The sequence below is a fragment of the Drosophila ficusphila genome, unplaced genomic scaffold, assembly GCF_018152265.1.
Source record: "Drosophila ficusphila isolate 14025-0441.05 unplaced genomic scaffold, ASM1815226v1 contig_286, whole genome shotgun sequence".
Taxonomy (NCBI): Eukaryota; Metazoa; Arthropoda; class Insecta; order Diptera; family Drosophilidae; genus Drosophila; species Drosophila ficusphila.
Window position 1 is genome coordinate 9,923,251 of NW_025064189.1, and position 14,890 is coordinate 9,938,140.

The 14,890-nt window shown below is 44.9% G+C and overlaps 1 protein-coding gene across 1 annotated transcript; it reads right to left on the reverse strand.

Moving 5' to 3' along the window:
• Positions 1–58: 58 nt before the first annotated feature.
• On the reverse strand, positions 59–9,821 carry LOC108099215 (FMRFamide receptor). Its single transcript, XM_017202594.2, has 2 exons — positions 9,381–9,821; positions 59–3,416 (listed from the first exon to the last, which is right to left on the reverse strand). Exon 2 carries the CDS (start codon positions 3,169–3,171, stop codon positions 1,507–1,509), a length of 1,665 nt encoding a protein of 554 aa, XP_017058083.1. The 5' UTR covers positions 3,172–3,416; positions 9,381–9,821; the 3' UTR covers positions 59–1,506.
• Between the last annotated feature and the right edge of the window lie 5,069 nt (positions 9,822–14,890).

Here is a 14,890-nt window from a genome sequence, read left to right on the forward strand (position 1 = left end):
CAATGCAAATCAGGCGGCCAAATGTGCTGAATTATTTGCACTTTAAAAGCATTTCTGTTCTCATCATCATTTATTTGCACAATCGTTGAATTCGTTTATTTTAGTTTCGATTACGTATTTGCTATTTCTATACAATATTAAAGCTACGCTAGATCTAAGTAATTAGGGTATATTTTTCCGTAGGGAGAAGAGGATTCTAAATCGGTGTTTTCAAGCAGAGTGATGGGGGATTTATAAATCTTTTCTTTGAGCATTCAATTGGATGTCTAGTAAATTATCAAATTTATCGACAATGAAGCAGGCGCACTCGTGAGAGTGTTGTATTCATTCCTACTCATAAATCACCCATCAAACACTCATAAACTGCCATTTATGACTCCCTCTCCTGGACTTCGGTACTCAGAATAGAAGTCTAAAGTTCAATTTATTGGGTTTCGTTTATGCTTTGCATACTTGCTAACTTGTAAATATTTACAGAACTCTTACATGTAACTTATTTACACCATAGCGGGGATTATTTTTATTTTTTTTTTGAGGGCCAAGGAGCAGGACAAATAATTCCCTTGTGAACACCTGAAAATGTCTTTTCTTTTGTTGTTTATTATTGTTGCAGTTGCTGTTAAATTGAGCTACTCGACTTTTTGGCTGACTAAATTATGCTGGCAAACTTTTGAGCTGACTGAACTTTGAGCGGCGTTTTTAAAACTTTCTGACAAGTTGACAGATTGCCGACCTTCTTATTTTTTGACCCAAAGAACAACAGTTTCCGAGGAAAGTGTGGGGCGAATCGAAAAGTTCGGGAAACCCAAATCAGCCGAGGAAAAGGAAAATCATTCATCAAGTTCGGCCGAGAAATGCGCTGTAAAGGATATTAATTAAATTCGGCCAAAGTTTCCGCTAATAAATAAAACTTGGGCCAAAGGCCAGTGAAAAGCGAGGCGATATTGGGTTCGAAAAAGTTGCGGGGCGTAATGCAGTGTGAAATTGATACAAATTCAATTGATTGAAAGGGCGCAAGTGAGCAAGTGAACTCGGGAAAGCAGTATTCAATTCTCAGTCTAAGAAACTAGTTCTCCTCAGCCCGATCGCCTGTGAAACTAACTTTTTAGGAGCTACGTCAACGAGTAAAGTTCTTTGGAGGAGTAGTGGAGAAGTCGGGGGGAAACACTTAACGCTTATCACAAAGAAACGCAACGCTTGGAGCGCCTAGTTTACGCCTTCTGTACAGTTTAACAGTTTAGTAGTTGGTTGTGACAGCTGCGGTCGAAATAATAGCAGTGTCTTGGGGGTAACCCTTGAAAAAAACTAAGGAGGTAATGCTGGATATAAATATAAATATTTTTGAAATATTTCAGAGGTTCCCCATCCATTATTTAGACCGCAGCTGGCTGGTTACTTGTGCTATTCCTATTTACATGACTAGTGGACTAGACTAACCCTGCACTTCGACCCACTCCCTTCGAGCACCCCTCCTCATGAGCATCAGATTCAGATTCAGATTCGCAATCAGAACCCGGAGGAGACGTGGCCCAGCTTCTTGCTGTCCGGCAGCGTCCAGTCGTAGCCGATGGAGGTGTTGTTGTTGGTGGAGGAGTTCGTGGTGGAGGCAGATCGCTGCATTTCGCGGGCGGGGAAGTAGACCACCGGGCCGGGCGAGGGCGCCCGGTTGCGCTTGATCTTGACCAGGCCCGGCGACCCGGACCCCGACCCCGACACCTGGGTGAGCCGCACGTTGTTCAGGGAGTTATTGCCAGCGCCACCAGCGCACAGACTGCCGGTGGTGGGGCCCCCGGTGGCCACCAGGTAGGTGGTGGTGGTGCTCCGCTGGGTGCCGTGCCGCGAGAAGCGGCCGGAGGAGCGGTGGTTCAGCGTGCCGTCGCCGTTGTTCGAGATGGAGCTCTCGTAGTGGATGAGATCCGGCTGGTCACGACTCAGGCGGCGCTTGAAAAAAATGAGTAAAAAAATGCGCTTGAACTTCTCGCCGAAGATGATGTAGATGAGGAAGTTGACGCTGCTGTTGATCGTGATGAGCAGGTTCGAGATCTTGGTGATCTTGTGGTCGATCGTGCTGTAGAAGGCCTCCGATATGTTCAGCACCAGCGGCAGGAAGTTGAGCATGAAGAACACGACCACCACGCACAGCAGCATGGTGGCCAGCCCGATCTCCCTCTTCTCGGACCGCGACAGCCGCTGGCGCTCCCGGTTGGCCCGCTTCACCTGCCGGTAGATCAGGCAGTTGAGGATGGCCAGCGTGAGGAAGGGGATGATGTAGTTCACGATCAGGTAGCACCAGTGGATGTAGATGTTGATGTACGCCTCCGAGCGCCGCAGCCGCGACGGCCGCACGCAGTGGAGCACCCGCTCCGTGCCGGGCTCCACGTAGGTGATGGTCAGCACCTCCCAGAAGCGCGGCATGTTGTAGGCCAGCGAGAAGCAGACGCACACGATGAAGTAGATCTTGGCGCGGCCGTAGGTGCAGAGGGCGCGCGCCTTCAGCGGGTGGCAGACGGCCACGTACCGCTCGAGGGTCACCGTGAAGGTCATGTAGATGCTGGCCGTCTGGGCGATCAAGCCGATGGGGAAGACCGCCGGCGAGATGAACGGGTACACATAGTTGTAGTAGCCGAACAGGTAGCCCGTGTACGGGTAGATGGAGGGGATGCCGAACAGCAGGATCGAGGTCACCAGCAGCAGGGTGTCGCAGCGGGCCAGCCCCGTGAGCAGGTAGTTGATGCTGGAGCGCATCTGCGGCCGCGACAGGATGATCATCGAGATGATGTTGCCCAGGATGCCGAGCAGGCCCACGATGTTGATCAGCACGCCGCACACCCAGAACTCGACGCGGTTGTTCTCCAGCAGGGGGTTGTACACGTCCTCGCAGATCCGCGTCCAGTTGGGATCGATGTCGGGGTCGAGGTCCTCGTAGTGCGGGTACTGCAGGTCCGTCTGCACCTCCGTGTGGTTGAAGATCCCGTGGATCAGGCTGTGGTTCGCCGGCGGGAACAGGTCGTAGCGCACCGTCGCCGGCCCCTCGGTGGCCACCGCACTGGCCAGGAACTCGTCCTCGCTGATCGGCCCTCCGTAGTCGTAGTCCGTCGGCGGCGGAGGCATCACCCCCGGCGAGGGCAGCTCCAGCCGGAGGAGCAGCCGGGCGACCGCTGCCCCACTCATGGCTGCTGGGGATCTATTGGCCCACCTCCTCGATTACGCGACTGCCCGCAAGCCAACTACTCCTACTCGGGAACCCGTAACATTTAGCTGGCTGCCGGGAAGCTGTCGCAGGAACATCAATTCTGCGGCCACGGGTCGGGCACTTAATATTCGTCCCTGTTTCGGTCACGGGTCAGGGGTCACGAGCACCTGGTCGTCACCACTCCTTTGTCCTGGCTCCCGGCCGGCGTCGTCGACACTTTAAGCTGCAAAATAGGAAATGAAAAATGGAAGGTCGTTTAGTTTGCTGGTCGAACACTGTCCAAAAAATTCCGCATTTGTTGTGACCTTTTTAATTTGAGTCCTATTATACTATAGTATAGAAAACTTTTTACTTTAGCTTTATAACTTTCTAAAACTTTTAGGATATTTACTTTTTACTCTATTAAGGCTTTTCATTAGTTTGATAAAAAGTAATGTCTTGCTTTTCTGTCAAGTGTTTCCGAGAAAGGTAACTTTGGTTACATCGATTAACAACAAGAAGCTTTCCCCGCTCCCTCGAACAAACTTATTTGCCTGGCAGTCGGTGCGGAAATAAGTAAGATATATGTAGGTTGCAGGGCCCAAAACATTTTCTCTGCGCATTATAAATAACGTCGGTGTCAATTGCTGGCCTCCCGTTCCTGTTGTCTAAGGGAAGTCTAATTGATGCCTGCTTTCACAGGTAAATTTGTAACAATTAGTTCTATAATTAGAGCGAGGTTATTACGTTTCAGAATGATTTGCCCATTAGTTACGCTCTTGACTTTAGAAGGTTCATTTTTGGAAATTAACTAACCCAAGATGGCGGGGATGGGCCGTGTTTTCCCCTGGGAAATCTTGTTTAAATTCTAGCTATGTTACTCATTTTCATATTTCACATTTTAGTTTATAAAGAAACTTAATTGTGTTACAAAAGGCTTAGGTTATTTTAGGTTTGGGGAGTGTTACGTAATCAGCTCATGGATACTGACAAAACTGAACGTGTTTATTGTCATTCTATTATCGGGTTTTCGATTATATAAAATTACCTGTCTCGTTAGCGCAATGTTTATAAATACATTATAGATAGCACTTCACCAAAGTAAACCACAACCAGTAATCTCCATTACAAAGGCTAACAAAAACTACCAGCAAATTAGCCGGAAACACTTTCGGGTTTCCAAAAGGATTGTCCTAATTGCCATTGAAATTGGTTTTGCTGAATGGAGTGTGTCGGTTTCTATTGGCCATTGTCCCTTAATGAAGGTCCTGTGTTTGTCACACTCTAATGATTTAATTCACCTTGTTTGTTCTCGCCCCTCATCGAGTTGTCTGGCAACAAGTGTGGGCACTAAATCATTTAGGGTTCCAGCTCGCCCGAATATGTCGTGGCCACGTGTAAATATCACGATTTCCCACACCGCCGCGCCCATCGAACGTCACATTTTTGACACATCAATCAGGCTTAAGTGGCCCAAACCAAAATCGGACCGCACACCCACACCCCGATCCGTTTGACCAGCAAACAAAGACACACAGACAGTCACACATTAACAGGCACAGAAAAATGGGGCCAAAATGCGAGTGGAGACTGATAGCTCATCAAGTGGCGAGCAAATCAGTCAAAGCACACGCCCCTTCAATGTTGTGTCGCTAACCGAACTGATACTTAGGAAAAATATATGGTAGGTCCTATATAATAAGGGATATCCCTCAGAAAATTATATCTTAACTTCCACAGATTGAGATAGGACATTGCAGATTAAATCAGAATGCATTGCCTTGCTAAATTGATTTTTCCTTCAGTGAGTGTTGACTAGACTTCCGTGCGACCTATTCCCTTGATTGCATAATAAAATCAATTTACACTTCCAGGTGAAAGGCGATTGTGATGTAATTTATGGCCAGGCTATTCCACTAGAATAAAATGTGCGGAAGTGGCTGACGTTGATTATACGAGCATGATACATGTAATTGTGGCCGAGGCTGTTTGCAATGTTTGCGGTTTCGCCCAGCCGACCACAAAATGCAAAAACCTGAGTGAATGGAGGTCAAAGGGCGCACGACACACGGACTGGTCACACGTTGCGTATGCGTGATATTTGGTGAATTTGCATCTGTTATCTGTGCAGAGCGGCAGCAGTTGATTAACTGGAAGAGTCCGCTGCAGTCGCAGTTGTTTGCATGTTAAGTGGTCGCCGCTTTGCGGTCGATGGACTGCAGGTGTCGTTAAACAGGAACCCATCCCCCCAGAAACGAAAACCCCATTGTTTTGACCCCGAGGTCCTAATGCGATTATCCCAATTAGGGGCGAGAATTGAAGTGCCTTTGGGTGTATTCCTGCAGCAACTGTCGGAGCAATTATAAGGGCAATTATCTTTAATGCCTGTGACCCTTTCTGCCGCTCTTGACGGCCTGCACGTGTCCAGTTTTAGTTGCCCCGCCCCCCGAGTCCGAGTGACTCACACATACTCGTACTCTTTTTACGGCCCTGACATTGGTAAATCGCCCACACGACCAGTCCCGAAATTGCTTTTGCTCGGCTTGGCCAAGAAAAACACTCTATCCTAGCCAGCAATTTTTCCCACAGCTGGCTTTATTGCGGCAGTTCGGTGCTCGGAATTCCCTGCCACTTCTTTTTGTCACGCGGAACAAAACAAGAAAATAAAAAAAGAGGCTTTTTGGTTCCACTGCTTTCGGTCTTTGTTACTTGGAAAGTCGTTTTTTCGGCTTTTGTTGTTCCACATGTTCCCTGAAAAAACAGCAAACATCAAAGGCCGTTTCGAGGATGATGAGTGCCACTTGAATGTCCTTTCCATATTTTCGGGCAGCCTAAATCATCTTCGCATTTGTTCGTAGTAAGAAGAGTTTTCATTTGATTTGTTATTTAAAAAGTTGCTAAATTTAAATAAATTTGAAAATAATATTAGGATACTCCCAATGCAATGCATAAAATGGAAAAGTCGGGAATTAAAATCAAAGTGAGTCAAAATGTGACTATCACTGAGTAGCTGAGTAAAATGGGAAAATCTCGAAACCATTAGACAATTTTCAGTGGAGGGAAACCGCTTTTTACAGCCTTCTGATGGCGGAATGGAGCATAAATACGGCTCGGATTACGAGGCTTAACCACTAAAAGCTGACTCGAATCTACATGCGAGCCATTTAAAAACTTTAAGCTTTTAACGCTTTCAAAAAACAGAGGGCAAGGGTTGTGCGAACTTTTGCTGAACAGCACCAGTTTTTGCATAAATGTTTAATGAATAAACGGTTGGCAATGCTCTTCTAAGTGCTAATTACACCTACAAGAGTCCGAGCAATAAAATCGATGGTGGGTAATTAAATGGAATTTTATTTATGGCCATTTTCTATGGCCAAATCAATGTCGGATAATTAGAACAGACACGTCGTTTCCTTTCACTTTTCGTGTTGAGTGACAAATAGTTTCAATTTTGTTTAGTCTGTGAGAGACGTTAAGCTTAATTATTTAGAAAGCAATTTGCATGCGGAATGCTTTTCAGCGATCAATTTTCCCGTTCCCCTCTATTTTGCATGGTTTTCCTTTGTTGGATTTTCAAGAGTGCAGTTTGTATTTTGCGGAAAATACGTGTTTAGTTTGGTCGCCGGATTGTCTGGATTGTGTCACTTCTTTTGGCTGGGATTTTGTCATGTGCTTGCAATTTGTTTTTCTTTTTAGGAGGACAGCACCGAGAGTTTTCAAGTTGATTCATGCGGATGTGAAAGTTTTATTGATCGCTTAACAGGTGCTGACTATTATTTAGGGTTCTAATTAATTGGAGGACTAAATGTGCTAATAATAACGTGGGCAAATTATGTAAATACTTATTTTAGATGACACCTCTGCCTATGTCATATTTCACTCCTCGCCTGCCGCTTTTCCGAACTCATTTAATTAAGCAGCTTAAGTATATTAACTTATGGTTGCCGTCCGCTTTTCCATTGTGGTTCCATGTGGCAGCGGAATTTGCGTTGCTTATAGAAATATAGCTTTGGATTTAGTGTTTTTTGAACGCAGAATTTATAGAAAGAAGAGTGCTTCTAGCCGCATGCTCAGCATATAAAGCCAAATAAAAAAGAAAACATATAAAAGTCAAAGATTCTGGTTGGCGGCATGAAATGAAAACACAAAATTATAATTATAATATTTCGTAGAGCAAGAGAGAAAAGCGAGCTCTTCGCGATTTATTTTTAGTTGACAGTTTCAAGGCTTTTGCTCTCGACAATCTGGCAGACGGAACCAGAGAAAAAGCGCTGTGAAATAAAGAAATGCTGGTTGGTCCAAACCAGTTTTGGCTGTGGATGTCCAGCCCGGCTTTCTGTTTGGATTGCCGGCGTCATTTGCATTTTTCTGTTGCAGTTTCGGTTTTAATGAGCATCCTGCCGTGGTCCTACGAATCCAAAAAGGCATTCGGCAGCCCTTAATTGTCGGAACTCGCACAATTTGAGTGCTCAACTAGCAGGTGCTGAGTGCTCAACGGAGGAAAACGATTTATGCCTGCCTCTTCTTAGATATTTTTTACACAAAGAACAAGGGATTCTGCCTTTGATTTACGATTGTTAAATCAATCATTATAATTACTTTTTGTAAACTGTAATTAAATATGATTATAGCAATAAAGAAAGCGCTTAAGAATAATTATTTTTTAGGTAGAATAACTGTGTTATTATTTCTGTGTACCGAATATACACCATATTTATTGGCGAAAAATAAACAAATAGATTGGGTAATCAATAAAGGTTGAACCTTTTCTTGTGTAACCTCCTATTTTTCTACTTAATGGGCCACGCATTTGTTGCCAGAATTGCTGCGTTTAGGGTAAATAATCGCTGCATTGTTTCCTGCGAATCACCACGCGTCGTATACTTAATCATTGCGACGTTAAGTGGCAGCGAAGGGGGAAAGGCCCAAGATCTATTTGCCAGCAGCATTTAACCCAAGGCCAGCTAAATCCATTGCGGCTGCTATCCATTTTCCGCTAAGTCTGAGTTTTCCCGCCATCTACATGTTTCTCCTTGTTTATTTTTTAGCTCGTGTGCAAATGAATTTGCAGCATTTACTTAATTAATATGCAGTTTGTGGACAAGAGAAATGTCTGTGAACACATCTGAATGGCGGCACCTGGGCGAATACGAATATGTACGGCCTAGATGTACAACACAAACATGTGGCATGGAAAATTACTCCCCAAGTACTCTAGTATTTATTTGAGGCCAAGAAATTCCAAGGAAAGTTTTTTATTTACATTCCTTGAGTACTTCTAAGTTGCTATCATCTTTATTAGATTTCTGCTTTTAATTAAAATGTAAAGCCTAAATTGCCTTACCTGCAGAAAAGCGCCTGTAAACAAATTGTATGAACGAAAGGCAAACAACCAGCAAAAAGTAGTTTTCATTTTGTTCAAGTTCAAATATTATTTTGATTTACGTATTTGTTAGCTCCTATTTATTATGTGTACAAAAAATGCCTTTGGCGTCTTCGAATTCTTTGAGATTCAGTGTTATTGTATTGAAAATAACCAATTAGGTATGGGTAAGAATAAAATTTGTTTTGATTTCGGTGGAGTCTTCATAATATTTTGTTTAAGGAAAAATAAATACATATTTTTTTAAGTTCTCGTTGTCAAACAACTTCAATAAATATTGCAGAACAGAAGTAGAAGCCCCCACTCTTCCTGCATTGTTATCATATTTTATTGAATTTGAAAAGTGCCTTTGTAATATTTTGCGCCCTTATACAATAAAGCACTCTTTCCACGATGTTTCCCTTAGGGTTCGCATGTCATAATCAAAGCCAGAGGCAGAGGAAGCCACAGTGAATGCAAGCTTGGCTGGAAATCGAATAGCTTGGGCCGATTGCATCCAAGGATGACCCGTCAGCAGCAGAGAATCCCTCTTCCCCAGCCTTCCGAAGGCAATAAAAATATTCCTTTGTGGAATATTTTCGCCCGACGAGCCACATGAGAGGCTCCCACCGCAATAAATTAATCTTTTTAATATTCAACATGCTGCGGCTTATCGACAAGAAAATCATGAGGATTTTCCACACCCAAGGATGGCAATAAAAAAAGCCACTTGACATTTAGCTTTCTTGGGAAAAACGCATGTTTTACGGCACACGTTTTCCGCCTTGTTTTTTGTGGTTATTTTGTCTGCTCTTTTAATAGGCTTATTAAGACTTATTAGCTTACCTTGGAAATTTAATTTACAACTCGTGTGTGCGCAAGATATTCGCATATTCCCATTTGCATATCTTTGCGGCGAGAGTGTCAACAATCAATGCCAAGGGATTCTCGGAGCGAAGGGCGAAGAGCGATTGAGTTGGAATGATCAACGATTCGATTTTGGGGGCTGAAAGTTCTTCGGCTTCCTGGGTTTTCGGCGGAGATAATTAGCCAATCTGTTTTCACGGTTCGCCTCCGAAAAATTCTTCGGAAGCTTTTTATCGATGCTGTTCACTCACACTCGCCAGAACATATTTATTATATTTATTTATAAATTAATGCGCTGCTGGCAGGCGTTTTCACTTGATATATACGGCAGGGGATATTATTCAAACACTTTCCCCGACTCGAGTTGAACAAACAGAACTTTGTTTTTATTTATTTAGTGGCCTAGTGGTGCCTAGTGAATATCGGTGCACTCTCACTTTCGTTTCGTTTCGGACACTCGCTCTCCCGTGCGTATGAGTGATATTTTGGTGTGATTCGAAATCCGTTTTCCGAACGCTTTTTCTGGCGCGAACGCGATGAAAGCTGCCTGCCAACTGGGCCGCCGAATTTTCCGCTTAGTTTTTCCGGCCTGCCGACTGGCAACAATGTTGCACGTTGCCGCCCCGCAGCAATATTGTTGCCGCCTGACAGTGGGCATGCGCCGCGGAAATGTTGCTGCCTTTCGGGGAAATTCATTCATAAAAGCAACTGGCGCTATCGTTACTGCAGGTTGCATGTTGCTGCAACACTGCAACAACCATTGCACCCAGTCAACGTGCGTCTATTTATACGGCGGGCAAATGTCGTAAGGCGAACAATCAAGTTTTATGCCCTCGGTAATGACCACTACGACCGAGTTGCGTTTGTGCAATTGAGGAACGCCTAGACACCCGCATACTCGTGTCTTGTGTCTCCCATTCCAGCCGGAAGTGCACGGCCACGGCATAACTCAGAAGGTGGGGCAAGAAAATGAACTCTCTGCGAGGCGCGTGGGTGGAAACCGCTCGGGGAAATTAATTTAATGTTTATTGTTTGGGCAGCAGATGACCGAGCATTGTTTGTTGCCAGCGGAAGTGGGCGAAGAAAGCCAAGTGGTTCCGAAGAGTGGTTCTTGCCACGTCCAAATTTAGCTGCGGCTGGGAGTGGGGAGTTTTTTGCAGTCACAGGTCATTAGCGGATTGAAATTTTACAATAATTCATTACATCTTTATAAAATCGTTATTTATTATTCACATTTCCGTTGAATTTGCGCGCATTGTGTGGCGAGCTTTGCCATTTGAGGACCTATTGAACTCCAACCTTTCCCCCAGAGACCATTTGCACTTTGATATTTCATGACTGATGCGATCAAATCCGTTTATCAAACTAAACAATAAATTACCATCCTACACTCGATTCATTTCCATTTCCCGCTTCTATGGCTTCTGCCGCGAAAGGCTTCTCTCTCGTGATAAAGTACTGCATTTAATTTGAGCTCTATATTTTATTGAATATGCTGTTTCTTGTACATTAATTTTTTGGCTCTTTGTGGAATCCCTCAAAGTTGATCCGTTGGTGGCATGTGCCTGAGTTTTCGGCTTTTTCTCCGGCTGAAAAGCCATAGGAAAGGCGGCGAAACTTGCAGAACTCAGTTCAGAGACAACGCGGCGGATTACGGCTGCTGATTTATTTTCTCTTTGGGTTTTCACTCCCCTCCCTTCCTTCCTTCCTCCCCTCCTCCCTGCACCTGTCAGAGCGAGGCTTTTCCTCGGCTCGACAGTCGGAATATATTTTTAATATTTTCATTTCCCAATAAGGCGGCTGCCTGGCTGGCTGACAGATGATGTTTCCTTTCGCCCCCGAAGACAACAATTTCAAAAGTGAAGCAGGAGCACTCCTCGTGGGTTGGCCTGCCAATCAGAGCCATGACGCGCCAAAGAGTTTTCATTTATTTGCCCGCTTTGACACTTTTACCGCCCGGCGATATAAAAGTTTTCTAATAGGGCGCCGCTGACCAGCGGAACGCAACCTTTGGGGGCGCTTTAGATTAATCGCCCCGACATTTCCACTTGGCTTAACCTTTATGACCCGTCCCACTGCGGACCCACTTGACTCGCACAATTACACAACAAGCCCGGCGACCAAGGAGACCCTCTGACCACTGTTCACTGCCCACCAATTTTTTGGCAACTAACCACTGGACGAAAATAAAAGGATACTTCATACGGGGATTCGGGGCAGATTTATGGGTGGGATTTTGGCGCTGTTCAAATATTTAAGACTGCTCTACACAGAGAATAAAATAACTTTCAATGTTTAAAAGAAGTAGGGAAGACTTCTATGATACAGATTTTTAGTTTTTGCTTGTGTGTAAATTCAACTTCCGGCACAGCTTGCACTTCCTCCGCTTGTCTCTGTCCCAGAATAAGAACAGGAAAAGTGACTTTACGCAAAATTCATTTTGGGATTTGGTTTGCGGAGTGGCAGTGCAAGATGCAGCTGGTGAGTGTCGGTACTTGTGCTTATTTGCTTTGTTTTTCGGGCCAAGAAAACTCATGCAAGGCTCCTGGAAGTGTCGACACTTTCCGACAGCCCGTGCCAGATTCAAATTGGTTTATATCCGAACTCCCCATTTGCGATGCGCTTTTGAGGACCGGAGAAAGGAGGCGGAGACAAGAGGTGGCAAGTGCCACAAGCATGTGCCACCAAGACGGATAACTCAAGGAACCTCTACGGCTTCCGCAAGCTGCGGCTCGTGGCAGGTGGCGATTGATTTGAAATTGAGTTTCAGCAATAAGCAGATAAATATTGCAGGAGAAATTGGAAAAATTACGGTGCCGGCAAAAAGCAGCAGAGCAATGAATATAATTATTTGCAGATAAATTATTTAGTGAGCGAAAATTGCATTTGTTGCTCTGGAATGCGGAGCTCATTTGTATATAAAGATGAGCTTTTAATCCACTCTGCATACTCGATTCGATGACCTCCCTTAATGGAGCACCCCTTTCAACTCGGTTATCAACTGACTGCTTTTTTGAAGCATCCTGCCGCAGGATCAGGGCCTTGCCAAGTGCTCCATCACAGTCTGCACTCAAAGGCCCAAGAGTGACTCATCGAGTCCGCAGTGACCTTTCTGCTTGGCCGCTTTTGGCCCGTCAGCTCTATTTGGGAAGCGGGTAATAAATTGAAATCGAAATCAAATACGATAAAAACTTGGCACATCAACAGAACTTGTCTCCGCAAAATAATGGCTGGAAAATGAAAAACCATCTGGCTGGATGCTCGTCCATAATTAAATGTAAATGTCTGCAGATATGTATGTATGGGGCATGCAACAAAGTGCCGACAATCATAAACAATAACACAGCAAATAAATAACGCATTTGCCGCCATAAATCGCCCATGCGAGTCCACGTCCTTTGTGCTGCGCCAAATGGCGGCCATTTGCATAAATGAGGGCTAAGGAGCAGCTACGTCATTGTTTGCAGCGAGTCTGAAAAGTTTTTGCCGCTCCTCGCAGAGCGAAATTCAGAAGGCACCCACTTTAGTTTTATCTCCACGCCGCCATCGCTCCGGCCCCGGACATTAGCACTAATATGCAAAAACATGTCTGAAGGTATGTATAATTTTTATGTTTATTACGTCCCCCGGCGATTTTGAATATACGTATAATAAAGCTGGCGACGAGGTCTGGGCCTTCGAGCTACCCTGTTGACTTTAGCTTTAGCTTGTCTTATGGTTAAGAAGATGTGGTGGCAGGTAAGTGATTTACATCAGACTGCCTAACGTCTGGCTTAATGCTCGTGTGATTCCGCTTCAATTAATTTGATTACTTTCCAGGACTTTGACTGCAGTGAATTTAAGTTGGGTATACAAATCCTTTTTACAAACCAACTTTGCTGACACGCAAATACCCCGCTTTACAGGTAAGCCTGCCACGAGTGCCTTTCGGCCATTCGAACTGCGAAACGGCGCTTGACCCAGAAATAACCCCGGATTGACCTCCCTGCTGATGGCCAGCTGGTGCCCCGTTGCCACACGCGCCGCTCTTATCAACTGGAAAACGACAGTTTTACGATGCGGCTCCTTATCAAGTGCAGCGTTATTGCGACGAGAAGACCTTCGGCGGCTAATCAGGAGGAGCTTACTACCTTGTTGTGGGCGAGTCCTCTGGGAATCCAGAGCAGCAGGCTCCGGCGGAAGCGGATGTGGCTCGGCTTACACAGCGGCAGCGTGTCCTTTGACGACCGACTCGGCCATAAATCAGCTACAAGTTTTGACGGAAATTCAAGACTTCGGGGCCGCGCAGCGGGAAAGCCACGAGCTCAAAAGGATTTCCGCTGGGGGAATGGCTGAAACGAGCTGGGAAACTTAAGCTGCATCCCCGAAGATGGCGGGGAAATTTATACGGAATTGATTTTTATGGAACTGCAATTACCAGAAGTGGCCCACAAAAATTACAACGATTGGTGGCGTTGGTTTAAAGAGGTTCTTCCGCTAGTAAAATTAATTTTAAACATTTTGGAGTGTTGTGAAAAAGCAAATTGTTAAAAGCCCATCAAAAATGCAAAATAAACTTAATAATCTTGCTTGAATTTTACATCAAAGGAGTGATGAATGAATTCAGTTTTATAGCCTCTGCAAAGTGAATTAAAAATTCATAGAATAGTTTTTGATGAGAAACAATTTTATGTAAATTGCACTCAAAACGTTACGTTTAAAACTATGGGCAAACAACTTGACTGCTTTGGGAATTACAGGAATCATTTTTATTTTCCAACCACTTGACGTGTAACCAGTTCATATACACACAAAATCAATAATTCATAAGCCTTTAGTAAGCCCGAAAAATATGCACATAAATACACCAACTTTCCGACCGGGTTCAAACCAAAATTTAACCCTGTGACCACCATATTTTTGTTGCTTTGTTTTGACCTGGTTTTATTTACCTTTGTCTGGGACAATTGGGCGTGTGTGAACTGTGATTTAACCCGCAGGACCAAACTGGCTTGCCAGCCGAGCAATCAGCACCTTCATAGAGCAGCTCTCTGAGTCGCCCAGTGGGATTTTTCCGGCCTTTTCTGGCCCCGAATTCGGCCTTCCGGCACGAGTTGGCAGTCGGAAAAATGGCAAACGGATGTTGTGCGCAACGAGCCGAGTCATGACATTTGCATAACAAATTCCATTTAACCCCCGCTCGGTCTCCCTCCTTGCCGCGCTCAAAAACATGGAAACATGTTTATTTTAGATCATTTCAATCTATTCCGCCCGCATTCAGGCGCTCCATCATAATTATGTGTCATAAATGCCGAAAACCCAGCCATTCGGTCTTCGTTATTCAATCATTCGGTGCCTCTGTGCAAATTTACTGGGCCTAAATCCCGAAACTGGGGGACTCCAGGCCGCGCCTGAGGTAAGGAATCGAAGGGGGAGGTTGGGGTCGTTAAATCAAATCAGCGGTACATTACGCGGCCCCACGCTCCTTCGGAATTCTCGGCCTGGCAGCA